The sequence below is a fragment of the Falco cherrug genome, chromosome 6 (genome assembly GCF_023634085.1).
Source record: "Falco cherrug isolate bFalChe1 chromosome 6, bFalChe1.pri, whole genome shotgun sequence".
Lineage (NCBI taxonomy): Eukaryota > Metazoa > Chordata > Aves > Falconiformes > Falconidae > Falco > Falco cherrug.
In genome coordinates, this window is record NC_073702.1 from 15,809,831 (window position 1) to 15,828,310 (window position 18,480).

Consider the following 18,480-nt stretch of genomic DNA (forward strand, 5'->3'; position numbering starts at 1 on the left):
TTCCTCATGCACTCAGTAAGAATGCAGTAATATTTCAATTAAATGCCAGATTACTGATGAATAAATGATGTTTGTGTTTATGCATACCAGCCGTTCTCCAGCATTAAGATATAATTACAAATTAAGTCTGGAAGAAAGACTAGATAATACATAACAGTACTCTGCATTTTTAACTCATTCTGTATTAATAATTTCTACATGTCTATCTCCTCTTGTTTGCAGGCCAGCACTCATGGTAGTTTTAATAGCATGTGATACAAAATGACTTTTTATACTCCCATCTTTCTCCTATCACACAGTCTTTGAATTGCAAAATGCTTTCTATCAGGCAATCTTAATTAGTATCTGTAAAGCAGTGTAGGCCTTCCCTACTTGTATTATGTAGGCAAGAACTATTTTCAGCACATGAGGAAACAAATGCAAAAGGAGATTAAGGACTCTTTCTGTGAAAAATTTTTAGATGCCTAAACTATTCTTATGTGAGACACCTAAAAACAAATTATGTACTCTTAAGACTGCATGTTATCTATAATGTAATCAGGGTGCATTGAAGTTCTAGCCTGCCAAAGTGTGTGTTTCGGGAAGAACACTTCCCAAAGTGTTTTGGGAAGCACCTTCATTCTCTCGAAAGTCCCTCTCACTCATTAGGGTCTGAGAATGTCTCTACTCATCCTTCATAAGTGTATGTCACACAGGGCAAGAGCTACTAGGCATGCCCAGAACAAATTGCGATGAGACTGTACAAGACGTATCCAGTGGTGGTACATATCCGCTTTCCAGTTTTATCCTTCAGATCAGTGGTAAAACCACTGTTCTGGTTTATCAGATACTTGACTTCAGCTGCGTCCTCAGGAATTACAAACTTGCCGGTCTGATACCAGAAGTGTTGCAAGAACTCCCCAGACCAGTCCCTTGGTCTGTTCTGTCTGCCGTGGAACAGGTATTCACTGGATTGAGTGGAGAAAGGAAAAGTATTCACATACGGTTCCCCATCCCTTGGGTTAGAATATTCATCTGATTACTGACTTGGATTTTTCCACTGTATCATATTTATTTTTTTTAATATACCTCTCAAAGCATTTTTTTTTATTCCTTCTTGGTGAAGCAGGGCTCTAGCCATCTGGAGAATCTTCACTGTGGGCAAAGACCAAAGGTTTTGCTACCACAGTCCTGAGAAATACAATGCAGAAGTCTTGCCTGAGATTAAATATTACATAGGAAATCAACTGCATATTCAGCATCTAGAAGTAATTCTCCTTTATCCCTCACAGACACATTGTGCAATAATACTCCATAGGTAGATCTTCCATTTTGGAGTCTAAATTATAGATGGCATCATTGAGGTGGAAGAACACCTTTAGCTCTCGAAACTATATAGTAGCTTTGGTTGGCAGTAGTGACTTCATTTGGATCATGATGTTTTAGATAGCTCTCACAGCATCTCTGTCACAGGAACTCAATTTACCCAGTACAATTTATTCAGCCATTTGGGACTGGACAGAATGGTTATATTCTAATCTTGCAGAGGCTTTTCAGAACGACAAGTACAGTGCCATGTTAAAAAATAACATTTCTGATCTGCTGAGAGAATCTTCAAGGAGGGAATGTGAAAATATTTTTCCCATTCAAAACCACTAGTTTCAAGTAACAAAAGTAGTTGATAAATCAACAAAAAGACATAGTACTCAGGAATTTCAAGTGCTGTTTTTCTAAACAGCAGCTAAGATGAAACTAGGAAGAGGTTTTCTGACTGTGACTATTGACTAAATGTAAAATAAAAGGCTGAAATCTGGACAGATTTGAGATTTGCTTAAACTTCAGAAAGTTGTAAGATTTGCACATTGGTCCACTCAGTGCTCAGTAATTTTGATTGCTCTCCTTTTTAAAAGTTTAATGTTTGGATGATAGAAAGTCAAGAGGGGCTTAAAAGGGAGGAAGGGGAAGGCTATAAAACAGCAAAACCAAACCAAACCAAAGATCGGTGTGAACAATTGAAAGATTCAATGCTCTCTTCTGCCAGCAACCCACGTAAAAAAAAAGGAGTGGATTTGGTATAGAAATTCAGTCCTAGCAAAACCATTATTTTTCATGTCCTAAACTTAGGGACCGTGAGGGTTTTTTTTCAAATATCATCTGAAAAATGCACTTTAATGTCCTGTTTAGGAAGACTTCTACTATTCAGATTTCAACATAAAGTATTGTTGCTGCAAATTCTGTGTCATAATTTATTTATCTGTTGTAAAGTCTATGCGAGCTACATGCTTTAAAGCAAACAGGACAGGAATATGTCTCTTAGTACATGAGTTTATTTTTCTTCTTCCCCCTTTCACCTGTCTTTCCGTACCTGACATGTCTTCCCATGTCTGGCACTGCTACGCATCCTGGAGTTCATAATTTTTACTTTGGATTTGTAAACCAAGCTTTCATAAACATCATTATGTCTGTTAATTGCATTCTCACATCCTCGGCTGCATTGTATATCAAATATACTATTTGCATTGCTAAGAGTTTGCACCATTAAATGAGATGCTGTGTGTGCAAAAGCAGCTGCAAATGATGTTATACCAACTGCGAATTTTTAAATGGAAAGCTACAGCTACAGTATCACTGAGTTCTGCTACCAAAATGCTGTGCCTAGTAGGAGGGAGAAGCTGGGTCCATAGCCTGGAACATATATTGAGAATTGAATTTTTTAAAGAGATATGCCTGATCGTAAGTCATCTCTGCTGGAAAAACAGACATCTGATGTTTCCAAATCAAACAAAGACTGGAATGGGTGAGGAAATAAGAGTCAGATATAAACTGCTGAACAAAAATAATCCCTCTCTGGTAATCTCTTAAATTGTTTTCTCAATTAGTGTGTTGAGTGATTTAGGTGGTTTCTCCAGTAGGGTAACTGTGCAGATACACTGTTCTGTGGATTCATTGAAATCAGTGAAATGCCACTTAAAGCATTCTTCTTGACATGGTTGTGAACAGTAAAATAAAAAGCCTGTAAAAGACTTTGTTCATTCTTGCCAAATTACATGCAAGGTACTAGGTTTTTATTCCTGTTTAAACCAACATTTCCATGTAGTGCACTTGTGTTCAGTTTCATAAGGTTTTGAAATTATATTCTACCATGCATACTAATGCCCTTGAAAAATCTTTCTTTTGGCTCCAAAATCTAAACCATTTGCTTAAAAATAATATTCTGCCACAACCTAAGGAAAATGGAATGTACATACTTCTCCACCAAAGAAAACTGCAAATAAAAGCAGTTGCTTCCCAGCACAAATTACTTTATTGACAAGCTAAAAATACAAACTTCCTTATCGCACTCATATCAGATAAGACTAAATCCATTACTTCAGTAATAAAATGTTAAGTGTGTAAGTACCATAAGATATAGGCAGTGGAGATGTTATCATTGGGACTCCCATGCCACTGTATGTCTCATCAGCTGCTTCATGGAAAAATGTCAGTGCTTCTGTAGACATGGCTGCCATCAGCCTGATAGCAAATTACTTTGGGGACAAGTCTGCTCTCTTTGCAGGTCTCAGCTTGAAGTCCATTATACAGATAGATCACCCTATGTAAAAAGCTTTTTTGCTTGTATTTAGATGGAATTTCTTACATTTCAGTTTGTGTCCGTTGCCCCATGTCCTTTAACTGGCCACCAGCAAGAAAAGTCTGGTTCCATCTTTTCCCCTCCCCTCCTCTCAGGTATTTATATAAAATGAAAAGATCCCCCTGAGCCTTCTCTTCTCCAGGCTGAACAGTCCCAGCTCTTTCGTCCCTGGTCACTTGTCCCGGCACAGGGGTTAAACCAGTGACACACAGCTCAGCCAGTGGTGAACCTGAGCCCCTACACTGCCCAGTCAGGGCACAGCCGGGACCTCCCAGGTGGTTTGTTAACTTTTTAATCCACAGTGCCTCTTAACTCCACACACTGATAGTTTAAGGCTCTATTTGAAAAGAGGAGAATAAGGGTATGGGAAGCACAGTTGGTTAGGGTATGTGTGCTTTTGGTTTAACGGCATAATGTCAAGCATGATCCCTAAGTGCTATGTTCCTGCCATTTGGTTGACCATACATCTCCTTGAGCAGTGAAGAATATAATATAAATCAGACTTCAGATTGAACTAACATCTATATTTAGGCAAGGATTTAAAACTTACATGCACTCAGCTATGAAACACAAGGTTACAGGCCTTTGAAACTCAGCTGTTTGAGCTCATTGTAACATTAAAAACAATGTGTTGATGCTTGCAGCAAGCTAGAAGGTCTTCATGTGCATTATTGACCTGAGAGGCAGTGACAGGCTGGGAAATTGAAAAAAACAAACAAACAAACAACAAAAAAATAGAAAATTGTGGCCTTGTTGTATACTATGAGTGAGTCAAGTTTTGCCTGATTTGTTTTTATTACACTTTTTCAAAACTTCTAACACTTCAATTACTGTATTATTTTAAAGGCTTCCTGGCTCTTTATTTAAATAAATGTTTTAGTTAAACTGCAATGAGCCAAGGTCGTTGCTTATTCACAGCAGCAGCCTGAGTGTCTTGTGAGTCCAGCTGATGTTTGCCCCACTAACTAGCCCAAGCAAATTTTTCTCCACTTTTGCAGTAAGGCAGCAGGCCACGGGGTGCCTGGAAGCAGTGCAGGACCATAACCATCTAGAAGCAAAGCACCAGAACAACACTGCAAAGGCTGACACCCTGCGAAAGACTATCAAATGAAGCAGGGAGAAATCCACCTACCAAGAAGCTTTCCTTTCTTCCTCCTCCGTGGATTGCAATGTCAACAAAAAAAAAAAATGAAATGAGGCTGCATTACTTATGCTCATGAAATTTTATTTGAAGCACACACCTATAATTATATCCTAGAGAAAAACAATAGCTCCCTGTCAGAAGAGGGATGTGAAACTTGCACAGCTGGAAATCAGTGCTTCCAGTGGACACAAGAATGCCTGCCAGTCAGGCAGATAGCCCTCTCATTCAGTATTTTACCCCTGATGGTAGCTCTGACCAAGTTCAGAGGAGTAAATTTTACTATAGTCCTCTTTGGGATTATCTGTCATTGGAAAAATGGTCTTTCTAATATCTAGAAGTGAGACCTTAGTTTATGTCCTCATTTTTTTCCCCCAAGTTTTATTCAGTTTTTGTTGATTGGTTTGATTTTTTTAGGAGGAACAGAAAGATCAACCCCAAATCCCAGTAACAGTTCCCAATAAATTTCTCCTGTAGATGTCTGATTTGTTATATAAGCCTACTATTAATTCAGAATTTCTCAAACATTTAGGTTATGTTTTGGGGGAAAATAATTATTTATTATTTATTATGTTAATGGTTGTAATCGCAGCAGCAGGTGACTAAGCATTTTTTATTTGCTGTGCTAGCCTGGTAGAAGATAACACACATGTTAGTGCATTCTAATGCTGCTCTGAATGGAACAGCCTTAAGATCATGTTAGTTATTTCCCTTAGGAGAAAAGGAGGTTCTAAACCCAGCAATTTCTTTGTTGTAATTCTATTCACATAAATGGAAATGTCGTTAGTCTGTTCATGTAAGTGGAAATAAACAGGAAGTCACTTATTTTCTTAAAATGCCAATCCTCTTATCAGGATGTCCTCAGTCTCCAAAATCTTTTAGGGATTTGTTTTCAGCCTTCTTGTCTGCCATCTTTCTGGATACTTTTCTCTCATATGAAGTGGATGGATTTTAACTGCCTTGAAATCCCTGTATTCTCATTTCTAAGCACCATAGCGTGTGTGTTTTGGCTGTCTTGTGGTTTGGATACAGCCTGTGTCCCTGCTTCAGTATCCCTTTCTAATGCTTCCCTTACCATTATTGCTTTGCATGTCTCATTTTTGCTGTCACATAAGCCCTGTGTCCCTTCTGTTCTTTCTGAGGTTCTGCTCCTTTCTGAATTACTATGCATTTCTCTGGTTCCTCTTAGATATTAACTTTTTCTTGAATTATTTCAGTCCTTCCCCTGTCCAGCTTCTTTTCCTTCCTACCTGCCTCTCAGCATGTAACATTGTCTTTGTACAGGTGCTATATTCATAATTCAGACAACTCATTTTTCAATAGTCAGATTTACAGACAGCATACTTATTTGGCATGTGTTATATTGTTTTCTTTCAGAATATTTGAAGTTTGTAAGTACTTTCACAAAGTAAATTATTAAAATCAGTTTTCATGTTGTCATGATCAAATGGGATATGTAAAAAAATTTGGAAGCTAGATTTAAGAAGACAGATGTTCAGAGTGGTAAATGCAAGATCACACTGAAGCTGTCCCATCACACTGCTATGTCCCCATCTACCTTACTTCTGCAGTCCCACTCAGTTCTCATGATGAATCATCCCTTTCAGATCTTTATTTTTAAGACATACTCCAACCTCTGCAATATGTTGAAGCAGAAATTTTAGCTGATACTAGAGCAGGTAACAAGGAGAGAGGGGAGGGTGCAGCAGGGGCCAATACATTGGTTTTTTTTCATTTTATTTCTTATAATCAGGTTAATACTATCATTTTCACCAAAAGTAAGAATTTGGCTGTTGATGTTCAACACATTGCCAACATGTTGACTTTCACTACTTTTGAAACCTATAAACCATTATATCCCGTATTTAATTTCTGTGTTCTGGTTCAGCCAAAATGTCAGTGCAATTTCAGTTCAACCTAGTCTCCCTTTCTCTTTAATGCATAACATTAAGAGATAAGAGAAATATGAGAAAGTTTAAAATTACCAATGGAGTAAAAATAGTAAGGCATTTTATTAGAGTACTGTTGCCAGATTTCAGAATTAGAAGTTGCTTTCTGGAAAGAAGTAGAACCTCCTGAACTTCATAAAATGAAAGAAGGATGTCTATCTCTTATGTAAAATTCAGTGAAAACTATTTTTTTAATTGAGCAAGTTTATTAAACGGTCATGAATCTTCTTGTGACTTTTGATTCTTTTTGCCCTCATCATAAGTTGTTCTGGTTGGTAAATCAGTAACCTTAAATTTGTAGAGTTTTAGTGAGTGACAAGTCTGGCTCTCTGGATACAACAAAAAGCAGTAATAGATAGAGTTGATAATTAGGACAAACAGGTGGCATTGCTAAGTAATTTCTAGCAACTTTGAGATAGGAAATAATTAAAAAGGAGGCAACTGATTAACATATCAGTCTAGTATTTAATGTGAGACCTCAAAATCTGAGAAGAGAATGTCATTCTAAACAAAATTTATGGGGAAAACTTAAAACAAAACCATCTCCCTTTCTCTTCCCTCCCTCTCCCCCCAGTTATTTCTATGAATTAAAAGATACTGTATTGCTGTACTACAGCATTTTCCTTTTGCATGTGCATGCTTAATATACTTGTATGGAAGTCACATCTAGAACAGCCTTACGAGATTTGCTAACTTCAGACAATTCAATCATTAATAATACAAGCCTGTAATTATTTATCACTCCATTGTTGACATCCACTGAAAAGGAATTAACGACGGCATGTACAAACTGTGCTACATGCGTGGAAGTTATTTCTTGCACCCTCACAGGGGAAAATACCTTTGGTTTTTTGCTGGATTGCAGGATGGGGACTTGACTTGGGAATTACTGATGTACTTACATTTTCTTAAATATAACCTGAATTTCCAAACAAAAATCCCTACTGTTTTTAAATGAAGCTGAAATGTTATGGCAAAATTGGGACTTATGATTTTTTTGTTTTGATATGTTGCTCTCTCCTTTCAGTATTCCTGTACCCACACATCTGTCAACAGCATTCCCTGTGGTTTCTTCTGATGTGCCTGAGTTGCCTGAGCCTGTTGTGCCCTCTCAGGTTTCCCTCGAATTGCCATCTGTATGCCAGGAAGGACTGTGCCATAATGGAGGGACTTGTCATCCTCTCTCTCTGCCTTCTGGGGCCACCTCATTTCAGTGCGACTGCCCACTACACTTCACTGGCCGATTCTGCGAAAAAGGTAGTTGTGGTTCATTCTTTCTCTGTTAGTTGTGAAATGTAAGTTTTATGCTTCTTTGGAGATGGGAAAGGGGAAGATGTAATAATCATCATGTTTCTCTGTTTTTCATCCCAGCTACTGTTAGTAACTCAGGAGTAGATTCATTGAGGTATTTAGAGTAATACTTATTTGCAGTGTAAGATAGGTGTATCAGTCAGGCACACTATAAGCATTGCAGGCTTGAGTTCAGGAAAAAAAAATGTATTATTTGTGCAAATTGTTGGCCACGGTATAATGCAAGATTGTATTTCTGGATGGAAGAAAGTTAATGAATGAAAATAAGAAGATTTCCTCAATAGATTGTATGTTTTCCATTTCTACTAACTGGGTTGTTTTTTGCCACTGTGCCTGGTCCTTTTTTGAAAAAAGCTTTTTTTACTCTGTAGCTCATTTATACTTCTATTGTACTACTGTTGCTCATAAAGCACAGATTAGTCAAATGAACATAATTTAAATACAGTTTGAATAAAAAATAATTATTTGAATAATTTTGGGGGTTTTGTAAAAAGAATCAAGGCTATATGACAAACTTTAATATTACTGTTTTGTAATTGTAATTATTTTGCTTTACTGCTTTTCAGAAAGTTCTTTTTTATAACAGATTTTGTAGCTGGCTTCAAAAACTTTTTATCTTTTAAGGTACAGTGGATTATAAATGGCAATGGATAATTGTCATAGTATTGAACAGCATTACCGGTACACAGGAAAGGAACCAAAAATTGTCTACACAATGGTTATATAACTATAACATCCTCCTAGTTAACTTCCCATGGTATGAAATACAAGCAACTAGAGTAAAAAACACCCTTGCCAGACTGCCAGTATATCTAACATCCCCTTGTATTACTGTCTGAAAGTAGGTCATTACACTCACTATATGTGAAAGCAATCAACTGTAAACTCAAACCCCCCCCCATCAATTGTCCTGTGTTGCTCAGATATCAGAGAATATTTTACCTTTCAGCCTTGCACAAGTTTACAATCAATTAAATCACATATTTTCGAATTCTCAGTGTTAAAATTGAATTCTCTGAATATCTTCTACACATTTGCTATGTGGGCATACTCCTTGCACTTGTTTTCAATACATGACAGCTGTGCAAACTGCAGCATAAAATAATGGAACCAAAAAAGTGGGTTTCCTTCAAAAATAACAGATTTAGTTACCATCCAGTGTGCGTTTCAATTAATATTTTCAATATTTCAGTAAAGTGTTCTATTTATTTACATACATGTTATGTACTGGAATTCCCTTCTGTGTTCCAAAGAATGCAGTTGGAACACAGAAGTATTACAACAATTACACAGTTGTATTAGTATCATCTGCAGTATTTTAGGTGGGAGCAGGTTTTGGCTTTTCCCAAGGGTTATGCCAGAAGTGAGCAATGTTAAATTTAAGCAGGAGTTTGATTTAAATCCTGTGGTAATAGGCCATATCAGTGTATATGCACAACCGTTCTGTTGGGTGACATCTTGTCTGGACTCCACTGGCACCTTCTACCGGTGTCTGATTGCTGCCTTCTTCTGACCTAGTCTTACCTTCAGTTTGGTCTGACAGTGCTCCAGGAGTCTCCTGTGGTTTAGTGTTTTTAATTAAAACTGACATAATTTATATATGAATCTTGTTATCTGGGCTGACTACTTACCTCCCTGTGCCATGGACTTTGGTGGTACCTTCCAGTCCATTGACTGAAACAGATATTTTTGAGTTGCTCATTCAAAAATACATCCCAAGGCATTCTCTCCTTTGAATCTTAACCTGTACAGGCCTGCTGAGTTCATACAATGGGATGAGTTGACTGTCTTCCAACTACATTTCCAAGGGAATTTCACATTTATTTAACCTGTGTAAATGAAGGGGTCCCCTTCTCTCTCTTTCTGTGTCTTCGTTTCAAAAATCATGCATGAAAATATGACTGAATTATGACTACCTGAAGAGAAAATTAAAAGGAAGGGACTGTTAAAATAAGTTGCAGTTGTAACAAAATCTCTTACAATTAGGACGGAAGCATTTTATGTTAGACACACTGGTAACTATTCCATTCAATAAAATAAGTATACAAGCTTAAAAAGAAACCTGAAACAAGCAGCTCCTTTTGAGACTATAACCTCAGCCATGTAATCATATCATCCTTTTAATGGTTGAATGTCTAGTTTCCATAAGATATCTTTTTTCTAAAACTGGAAGAGATGTCATTTGCTTTGCTGAAGCTTGCAGTCATGCCTGATGATGAGGTTTTAACAGTGATCCATTTTTCTGTGTAGGATATCTTTTAATAGTCCTGGCACTGGAGGAATAATATTTCTCTTCTTTTTCCATTCGTGTGGAGAAGATGAATTAAGGAGCTCCTCTTTTCACAGAGGTCTGCTTTTACCCTCTACAACCCCTCCATCAATATAGGGAACAGCTTCCTCTGTGCTTAGCGCTCCTGGGTCAGCCAGGGCTGTGGTATGTGACAGGCTCATTGGCAGCTCACTGGGGCAGCTACAGCCCAGGGGGGGTGCTGTCACATTGCATGTTTGTGTAGATTAGCATCAGATTTGATGTATCCTGTATTTAATGGCTGAAAGGTAACTAAAGCATAATGCGATTTTATTTAATCCTGAAGTTTCAACGAGGCTGATAATTTAGTGTAATTCCAGAAATTGCCCAACTGAACTATCATTGTAAACGTTTTATATTCAGACCCGTTCTTCAAGAAGTCAGGAGAGAACTCGTAATTACAGGGGATAGGGGCATCTGTAATAATTTTATAATTATTCAGTATTGAATTTTTAAGGGAGAAAGTAAATTATCATGTATGCAATCCAAAAACTTTGTTCCAGTCAAGGAAGTTGTCTCTTGACTCCTTAAGGATAGCTGTGATCTGTTTTAATCATGCTGTAATGTATAACTGTACATTTCAGTAATATATACTCATTAATCATCTTAGTGATCTACCTGGTACCTACCATTAACTACATTTCAACAAGAAAATGTATCATTGCTTAACTGATGTAGTAGCAGTCAACATGGCATACCATTTTATGTACAAGCCCTGTGTAGAATCTTGGCTTTATTGGAATGTGTGCATTTGCTTATTTCATGTCTAGGTTAAGATACACGACTTCAGTTTCTTAGTAACAACTATATATTTCTTACAGTGTATAAGACCATTTTCTAGAGTGAAAGCAAGCGAATGTCATTATCTCAGTTATGTGGTTTAACTTGATAGTGTGTTATTATATGCCGTATTGCATTTCTCTATTTGATTGCTCCTTAACTAATAAACTCCAGAAGTATGTTCAAGTTGATATCGGGTGGGTGATGAAATTGAATATGGTGTTGGTGGTTTGACTTTGAGATGGTTAGAGCAGTGAGTTGTTAAGGGTTAATTCAGATTACAAAGACTTTGTAGTTTCTGCTAAGTGCTTTGTTAAGCACCGGCAAATCCCTTTGTTCAGAAAAGGAACTTTACAAGGGGAGTGCCGCCAAGGGACAGGTAGGCTGGTAGGAAGCTCACCATGGGCGATGAGCTCAGCAAAACTAGGGGAAAGGCAATTCCAGCACGGGGAGATGGCGACCACCGACTCTGGCAATCCCCCAGACCCAAAAGAAGTTGAGTTTGAGCATGCGAACTAATTAACATCAGAAGAGAGAGAATTATTTGACAAATGGGAAACAGAGTACTAAGTAATGAAGGATTTGGGTAACTTGTAACCAATGAGGGCCAATGTCTTTGTATGTTGGACTGTATAAATAGCGTAACGTTTTGGCCATTAGAGAGCCAGGCATTTGTGGGTTACCACCTAGCTCGCTGCTCTGTGCAAACTAGAGTAAAGAAATAAGAAATAACTTGACTCGGTGTATGAATAGGTGCTGCACGCCGGGTAATGAACCCGCTTATAGGACATTACATAAAGTCATAGTTGTCATTATGGATATATTAGGGCCAAGCGGGTTTATATCAATACATACTGTATTTACTCTAAACAATCAGATACCACTGAAATCTGAAATGTCTCTAAATGACAGTTTTGAAAAGTGGAAATCCATCTCCATTTTTCTAAGGAAATAGAAAATTATGGATACAAATCAATGTATTTGCCAAACTGAAGCTATCAGCACTGGATATATGCCACAGCATACAAAGCAAGGATGTAGTCTAAAGCATATATGTGCCTTATATGAGGCCTCAGTTCCCTTTAATAGTGCTTTCAATATGTGACTTTCTTTGTTTTACTAAAAATGACCAAAATTATCTGGAAATAAGTAGTTGCTACAAGCTTTATTTTAAAAACTAACTTTAAATTCAGCATAGAAAATTTGCTGCTAGTGTAAATTTAATTCTTTTTTCCTGAGTAGTGAGTGCTAGGTCATACAATAGAAAGGGAGGATTGTGTACACATAGAATACGGTGAATGGTAGATAGTGTACTCTGAGCTACATTTTTTTCTTTTCCCTTTCCAGGTAATTAAGCTTTTTTACTTTAATGTGAAATGTATTGTTCCTTTCCCCATGAAACAATCCTTTATTAGCTTAGCTTTTGTATCTGCTTCATTGTGAAATCCCTACACGAGTGGAAAAATGTAGTGTGTCTGCTTTAGCATGAAGGCAGATGGTTGTCTATTACTGTAAAGTTCATAGCAATAGGTTTGGAATATCACTGTCTTGCATATGCAAAGAAAGTATGTCCCTGACTGTTAATTATAAGATTAACATTTTTAAAGTCTCCAAATTTTTTAATATTTTGTAAAAGTTTTATAAATAGTTCAATAAATCGAATATTTAAATGTCATGTGTTAAAAACAGGAAATCTGTTTAATTTCACATGTTGCCGGTGTATATTCTGTACACGACTTAAAGGTCAGCTCCTTTGACAAAGCTGCAAAACTAGGAGTAAAATGGGAGGCTGTGACAGGCATTTGTCTTGTTACATTCCCACCTGAAGACTGCTATATTTGTTCCCTGGGATCCAGGTTGTTGAATTTCTGTTTTGTTGAGCAACATTTGATAATATCACCCTGAAAATTAGAGGTTTCTTTTACCAGCAGCTTTTCTAGACATTGTTCCTAAATTAACATTTCTAACTTATGTCATTATTATCAAACATCTCAGACAAGTGGGGTTTTTTTTGTCTTTATATGATTGGCTTCAAAAATAAATGTATTTTGTCCGGTTTCTGTGATTTCAGCCATATTTAGAACAATCTCATGTCTCTAGAGGTCATAGATCTATTTATCTCCCTGATAGTGTTTATACTGTGTGATTGAAAACAAGTCTGTGACAATTTCCATCAAAAAGAGGGATGAGAAAGTGGGAATCATATAAAGAGGTGTGGGTGAGGAAAGACAATTATGCTTTCATCTTCACATTCAAATATCGATTTGAGGTACCTAGAAAGAAAAACAGGATACTGTACCCCATATTCCCTGGTTTTCCAGAGTTCAAGTGTTCTTTCACCCTTTTTGTCATTTCTTAAAATTATTCATAACCTTGTAGGACTCTGTGAGCAGAAAAAAAAAGTCTTTAGACATATGTATATACATCAGTAATTAATTTGATGTCATAAACCACAGCCAATGTCTAAACTCATGACATAACTATCGATTTCCCACAAGATGCATTTATTTGTGTATGTAAAACTTTCATGTGACCTCTCTACCTTTTGGGCTAGATTTGAAAAATGTAGCAATTTTCCCCTTCATATTTGGAATATTATTTTAGAGGATGTCCTGGTTTCAGCTCAGATAGAGTTGATTTTCTTCTTAGTAGCTGGTGCAGTGCTGTGGTTTGGATTTGGTGGGAGAACAATGTTGACAGCATACGGGTGGTTTTGGTTGTTGCTGGGTTTATACTGGGTTTATAATGTTTATACTAAGTCAAGGACTTTTCGGTTTTTCAGGCCCTGCCAGTGAGAGGGCTGGAGGGGCACAAGAAACTGGGAGGGGACACAGCCAGGACAGCTGACCCAAATGAGCCAAAGGGATATTCCATACCAAATGATGTCCTGCTGAGTATATAAACTGGAGGAAAAAGAAGGAAGGGGAAAACATTTGGAGTGATGTCATTTGTCTTCCTGAGTCACCGTTACACATGCTGGAGCCCGGCTTTCCTGGGGATGGCTGAACACCTGCCTGCCCATGGGAAGTGGTGAATGAATCCCTTGTTTTGCTTTGCTCTCCTGCACGGCTTTTGCTTTACTTACTGAATTGTTCTTATCTCAACCCTCAAGTTTCACATTCCTTTCCGATTCTCCTCCCCATCCCTCTGGGTGAGGGGGAGTGAGAGACTGGATGCGTGGTGCTTAGTGACCAGGTGGGGCTGAACCACAGCAGAGGATGACTTTAAAAATTAAGAATACAGTAGGCTAGTTAAGAATCAACAAGGATTTAGCCAGAAGTTAAATAACTTCGTATGTTAGCTTTGATACACTAGTTGCCATTATAGCAACTTTGAAGTTGTGTGAAGGAAATAGCTAGCCATTCCCATACAGTTTACTGGATACAATAAAATTCAACAGAAGTACTATTTTGGTGAGCAATGCAAAAAGGAATTATCTAAATTAATTTTAATGTTCTCTTGCTCTTTCACTCGTGGATATAATCTTGCACTTTGATATGAGACTAGGGAAATCTTGTGAAGTTTAACTTCTTAACACTTCATAATATCCTGTGTCAGTAAGTGATCACATCAGCTGCACAGTCACCTGAGCTTAGCGTATTATGGTCCCTATTTTTTTCCTTCTTTTTACAAAATTATGGAGTTCTTGCAAATATCTAAAATATCTCCAATCCGATGCCATCTTTTTCTATCAGTTACTGCGTATCAGGTTTATATTTCAGTGTGCGTTTGTTTGCTGAAGTGTTTTTGAAATCTAGGTAAAACAGGATTTTGAGGGAAGAACAGCTGGTTTCACAAGGTAGTGGTGAAGCAATTTTCAGCTAATCCTTCTTCCACCCTCCTGAACAGTTTCATAGAATTTTACCACCTCAAGTGTCAATTTAACTGAACTTTAATACAACTTAATATTACATTTTCACCTAATTTAGAAATTATGTCCTAGATCCAGTGGAACATGTAAGCTCTACATGTATTTAACTGAAAGAGTGTAAGATGCCTGTGTGATTTGTGTGGTTAATGTTAAGGATGCGGGTATTCTGCTATACCAGATCCTGAATTAGGATCCATCCATTCTGTTTCTCCTTTGGTAGCTTATCAGTTAAAAACAACCTACATCTAAAACCCTTCCCAGGACTTCATGAAATTGTAAAGGAATGTGGCAGTTTTCTATGATTATGAACACTAGATTAAAAACATGATTAAATTAGAGCTTAAGATAGACCTTAGTTAGATCTAGAGGGAAGATAATGAGAAAGAAGCAGCTTGCTGAAATAGGGAAAGAGCTCTTCAAAGCACCAACCAACTCTTAACTGGCATTCCAGTCTCTGTAAAGCTACTTACCACAACTGCCACCTACTCTAAACCACGAGTTTTAGAACAACTATAGGGTCCTTGCTATAGGGTATACTTTAGAGCTATAGGGCTCTCTTACTGAACAGAGAGTTGGTATATATTTCACAAGTCTGTTCTGGGGAAGAACATTATGGAGCCTGTTGGGCATTAGTTGCTTTGAAAGATTACGATGAAAATGGTTAATAATGGTAGAAAACTTTTAAATAGTTGTCAATATGCTATTACATTCTTCGTTTTGTGTACACATCCAGTCACCTCCAGTCATGAGCCATTTAACATAATTAGTGTTTTTAAGTATTGTTTAAAGATGATTTTTTTTTTTCATTTGGATGTTTTTAAAAATGAGATAGCTATAGCATTTTGTTATAAAGGCTTGCACAATAAGCACTTTTCAAAGTTACCCTTTTATTTCTGAGAATTTATAAAAGCAGTAGAAACCTCTTTATCTCCTCATGTAGATCAGACCTATGAAATTTTGGCATTTCTAGCATTAGGCATCTGAATCGCTATTTCTTCAATGTAAATGAAAGTTTTCTTGTCGGAGTAATCTTTAGGAGAATTGAAACAATTTGATAATAAAGACTGTTTTGGACAAGAACAGATAACAGAAATAATGGTAAGTTTAGAATCTGTGTGGAACAAGCTTGCTTCATTTTGCACTGGAGCAGATGTGGCAGCACCTCTCCCCCGTCATGTACTGCATGATCATGGGGTACCCGGTGCTAAACCATTCGTCGACAACCTGATTCTGGGTCAGGGTTTCATACATAGCAGAGCAGAATTACTATTGCAACAACACATCATCAGTAGGGTAAAACTAATCTGTCTCACGATGGTCTAATCCTGGCTCACGTTCCCTATTAGTGGGTGAACAATCCAACACTTGGTGAATTCTGCTTCACAATGATAGGACAATGCAACATCAAAGGATCAAAATGTGACGACGCTATGAACGCTTGGCCGCCAGGCTGGAGCACTGCAGGAAAATGTTGGTATAAAAATTGATTGTTTCTAAAGCTTGTAACCTATTCAGCTGCTAATCTCCCAGCTCCTTTGAGTCATTTTTCATTCAAAGGCAACTATCATTGCACAGGTGACAGATATTTGCTTCTTTTCTTCCTTTACTTTTCCATTTCTGGCATTTTCTGGAAATACCTCCTTTCAGTAATGCATCAGTTGCTGCTGTTTTTTTCTGTTGGTGCTAATTTGCTAATAATCAAGTCATCTGTGGAAATGTTATGTGTCTCCCTAGGCAGTATGGCAGTGCTTATTTTCTGAGCCGGAGTCATTTGCATTCTTCCACAGGAAATACCATGTGATAAAGCAGGTGAGGTATTAAATAACGTCTTTGAGCTTTATTACATAGCCTGTGAGAAAGAGACATAGAAGACTGGGTTTGCTTTTATAGTACAGAATAAATAGTAGGTTTTTACCAGTTAAATTACCTGTGTTACTCAGTCAGGATAATGGTATATTGTGCTACGTTGACATTTGGATTTCAAGACAACAGAGGGGATTTTTAATTCCTGGATACAAAGGTGTGCAGCTGCTGGTCTGCTCCCATACCACTCTCATGACCTTCACCTAGCTGAGAATGTGAAGCAAACATCTAGATTCTCTAGGGATCTCACTAAAGTGTCCTGTTCAGGGCCATGCTAACTGGCAGATCCTTTCGTGCCACCTCCTACAGTGAATGGCTATTTTGGGAGGACACTGGCTACTTACATGACGTGGTTACAGAGGAAATGTCTTTGCTTGTTCTGGCCTTAAGCATAAAAATCTGACTTAAGTTTGAAACCTCTATTTCTGTGGTGGTTTGACCCTGGCTGAATGCCAGGTGCCCACCAAAGCCGCTCTGTCACTCCCCTCCTCAGTCAGACAGGGGAGAGAAAATATAACAAAAGGCTCCTGGGTTGAGGTAAGGACAGGGAAATTACTTGCCAGGTATCACCGTGGGCAAAACAGACTCAGCTTGGAGAAATTAGTTTAATTTATTACTATTCACATCAGAAAAAAAAAAAAAAACACTTTCCCATCACCCCTCCCTTCTTCCTATGCTTAAATTAATTCCTGATGTCTCTACATCCTCCCGAGTGGCATAGGGGAACACATAATGGGAAGTGCAGTCTGTTCATTACATGTTTCTGCCACTCCTTCCTCCTCAGTGCTCCAGAATGAGTCCCTTCCATGGGGTGCAGCCCTTCAGGAACAGGCTGCTCCAGCATGGGTCCCCCACAGGGTCACAAGTCCTGCCAGAAAACCTTCTCCAGTGTGGGCTTCACATGAGTCACAGCCTCCTTCAGGCATCCACCTGCTCCAGCGTGGGGTCCTCCATGGGCTGCAGGTGGAGATCTGCTCCAGCGTTAACCTCCATGGCTGCAGGGCACAGCCTGCCTCACCGTGGGTCTTCACCACGGGCTGCAGGGGAATCTCTGCTCGGGTGCATGAAACACCTCCTCCCCCTCCTTTTTCACTGACCTTCGTGTCTGCAGAGCTGTTGCTTTCACATGGTCTCACTCCTCTCTGGCACAGATCCTCCCCCACCTCTGCCACCCTGTTCTTAATACGCTGTCACAGAGGTGCTGACACTGTCACTGATCAGCTCGGCCTTGGCCTTGGGGAGCGGTGGGTCCATTCTTGGAATGGCTGGTATTGGCTCCATTGGACATAGGGGGTAACTTCTAGCATCTTCTCACAGAGGCCACCCCTGTAGTTCCCCTGCTACCAAAACCTTGCCAGCAAAGCCAATACAATTTTTAATTCAGTGCCTAACATGTTCTTTTTCATGCATCTTCATGGAACATCAGTGCTTGTGTTTACAGAAAACCTCAAACTGTTTTTGTTTAAAGTAGAGGAAAATTTATGATATAAATGTTGGGAAGTCACTGTTTTAAGGTTCCTCAAGACAGCAAACCTTGCTTTGAGGAAAAGAAGGGAGCTTCTTTTATATAAAAAGCTAGTTTTTCTTCCCACCGTTGTAGTTTCTTTACATAATTGTAATAAAAGTTTGTGGTTATAAAATATGCAA

General features: G+C 38.2%; 1 protein-coding gene across 1 annotated transcript in view; it reads left to right on the forward strand.

Moving 5' to 3' along the window:
* EYS (eyes shut homolog) overlaps window positions 1-18,480 on the forward strand; it is an 873,960-nt gene that overhangs the window by 632,638 nt on the left and 222,842 nt on the right. Inside the window, exon 36 of the mRNA XM_027809136.2 lies at window positions 7,728-7,957. Within this exon, the coding sequence (XP_027664937.2) occupies window positions 7,728-7,957 (230 nt within the window). The remainder of the gene's footprint in view (window positions 1-7,727; window positions 7,958-18,480) is intronic.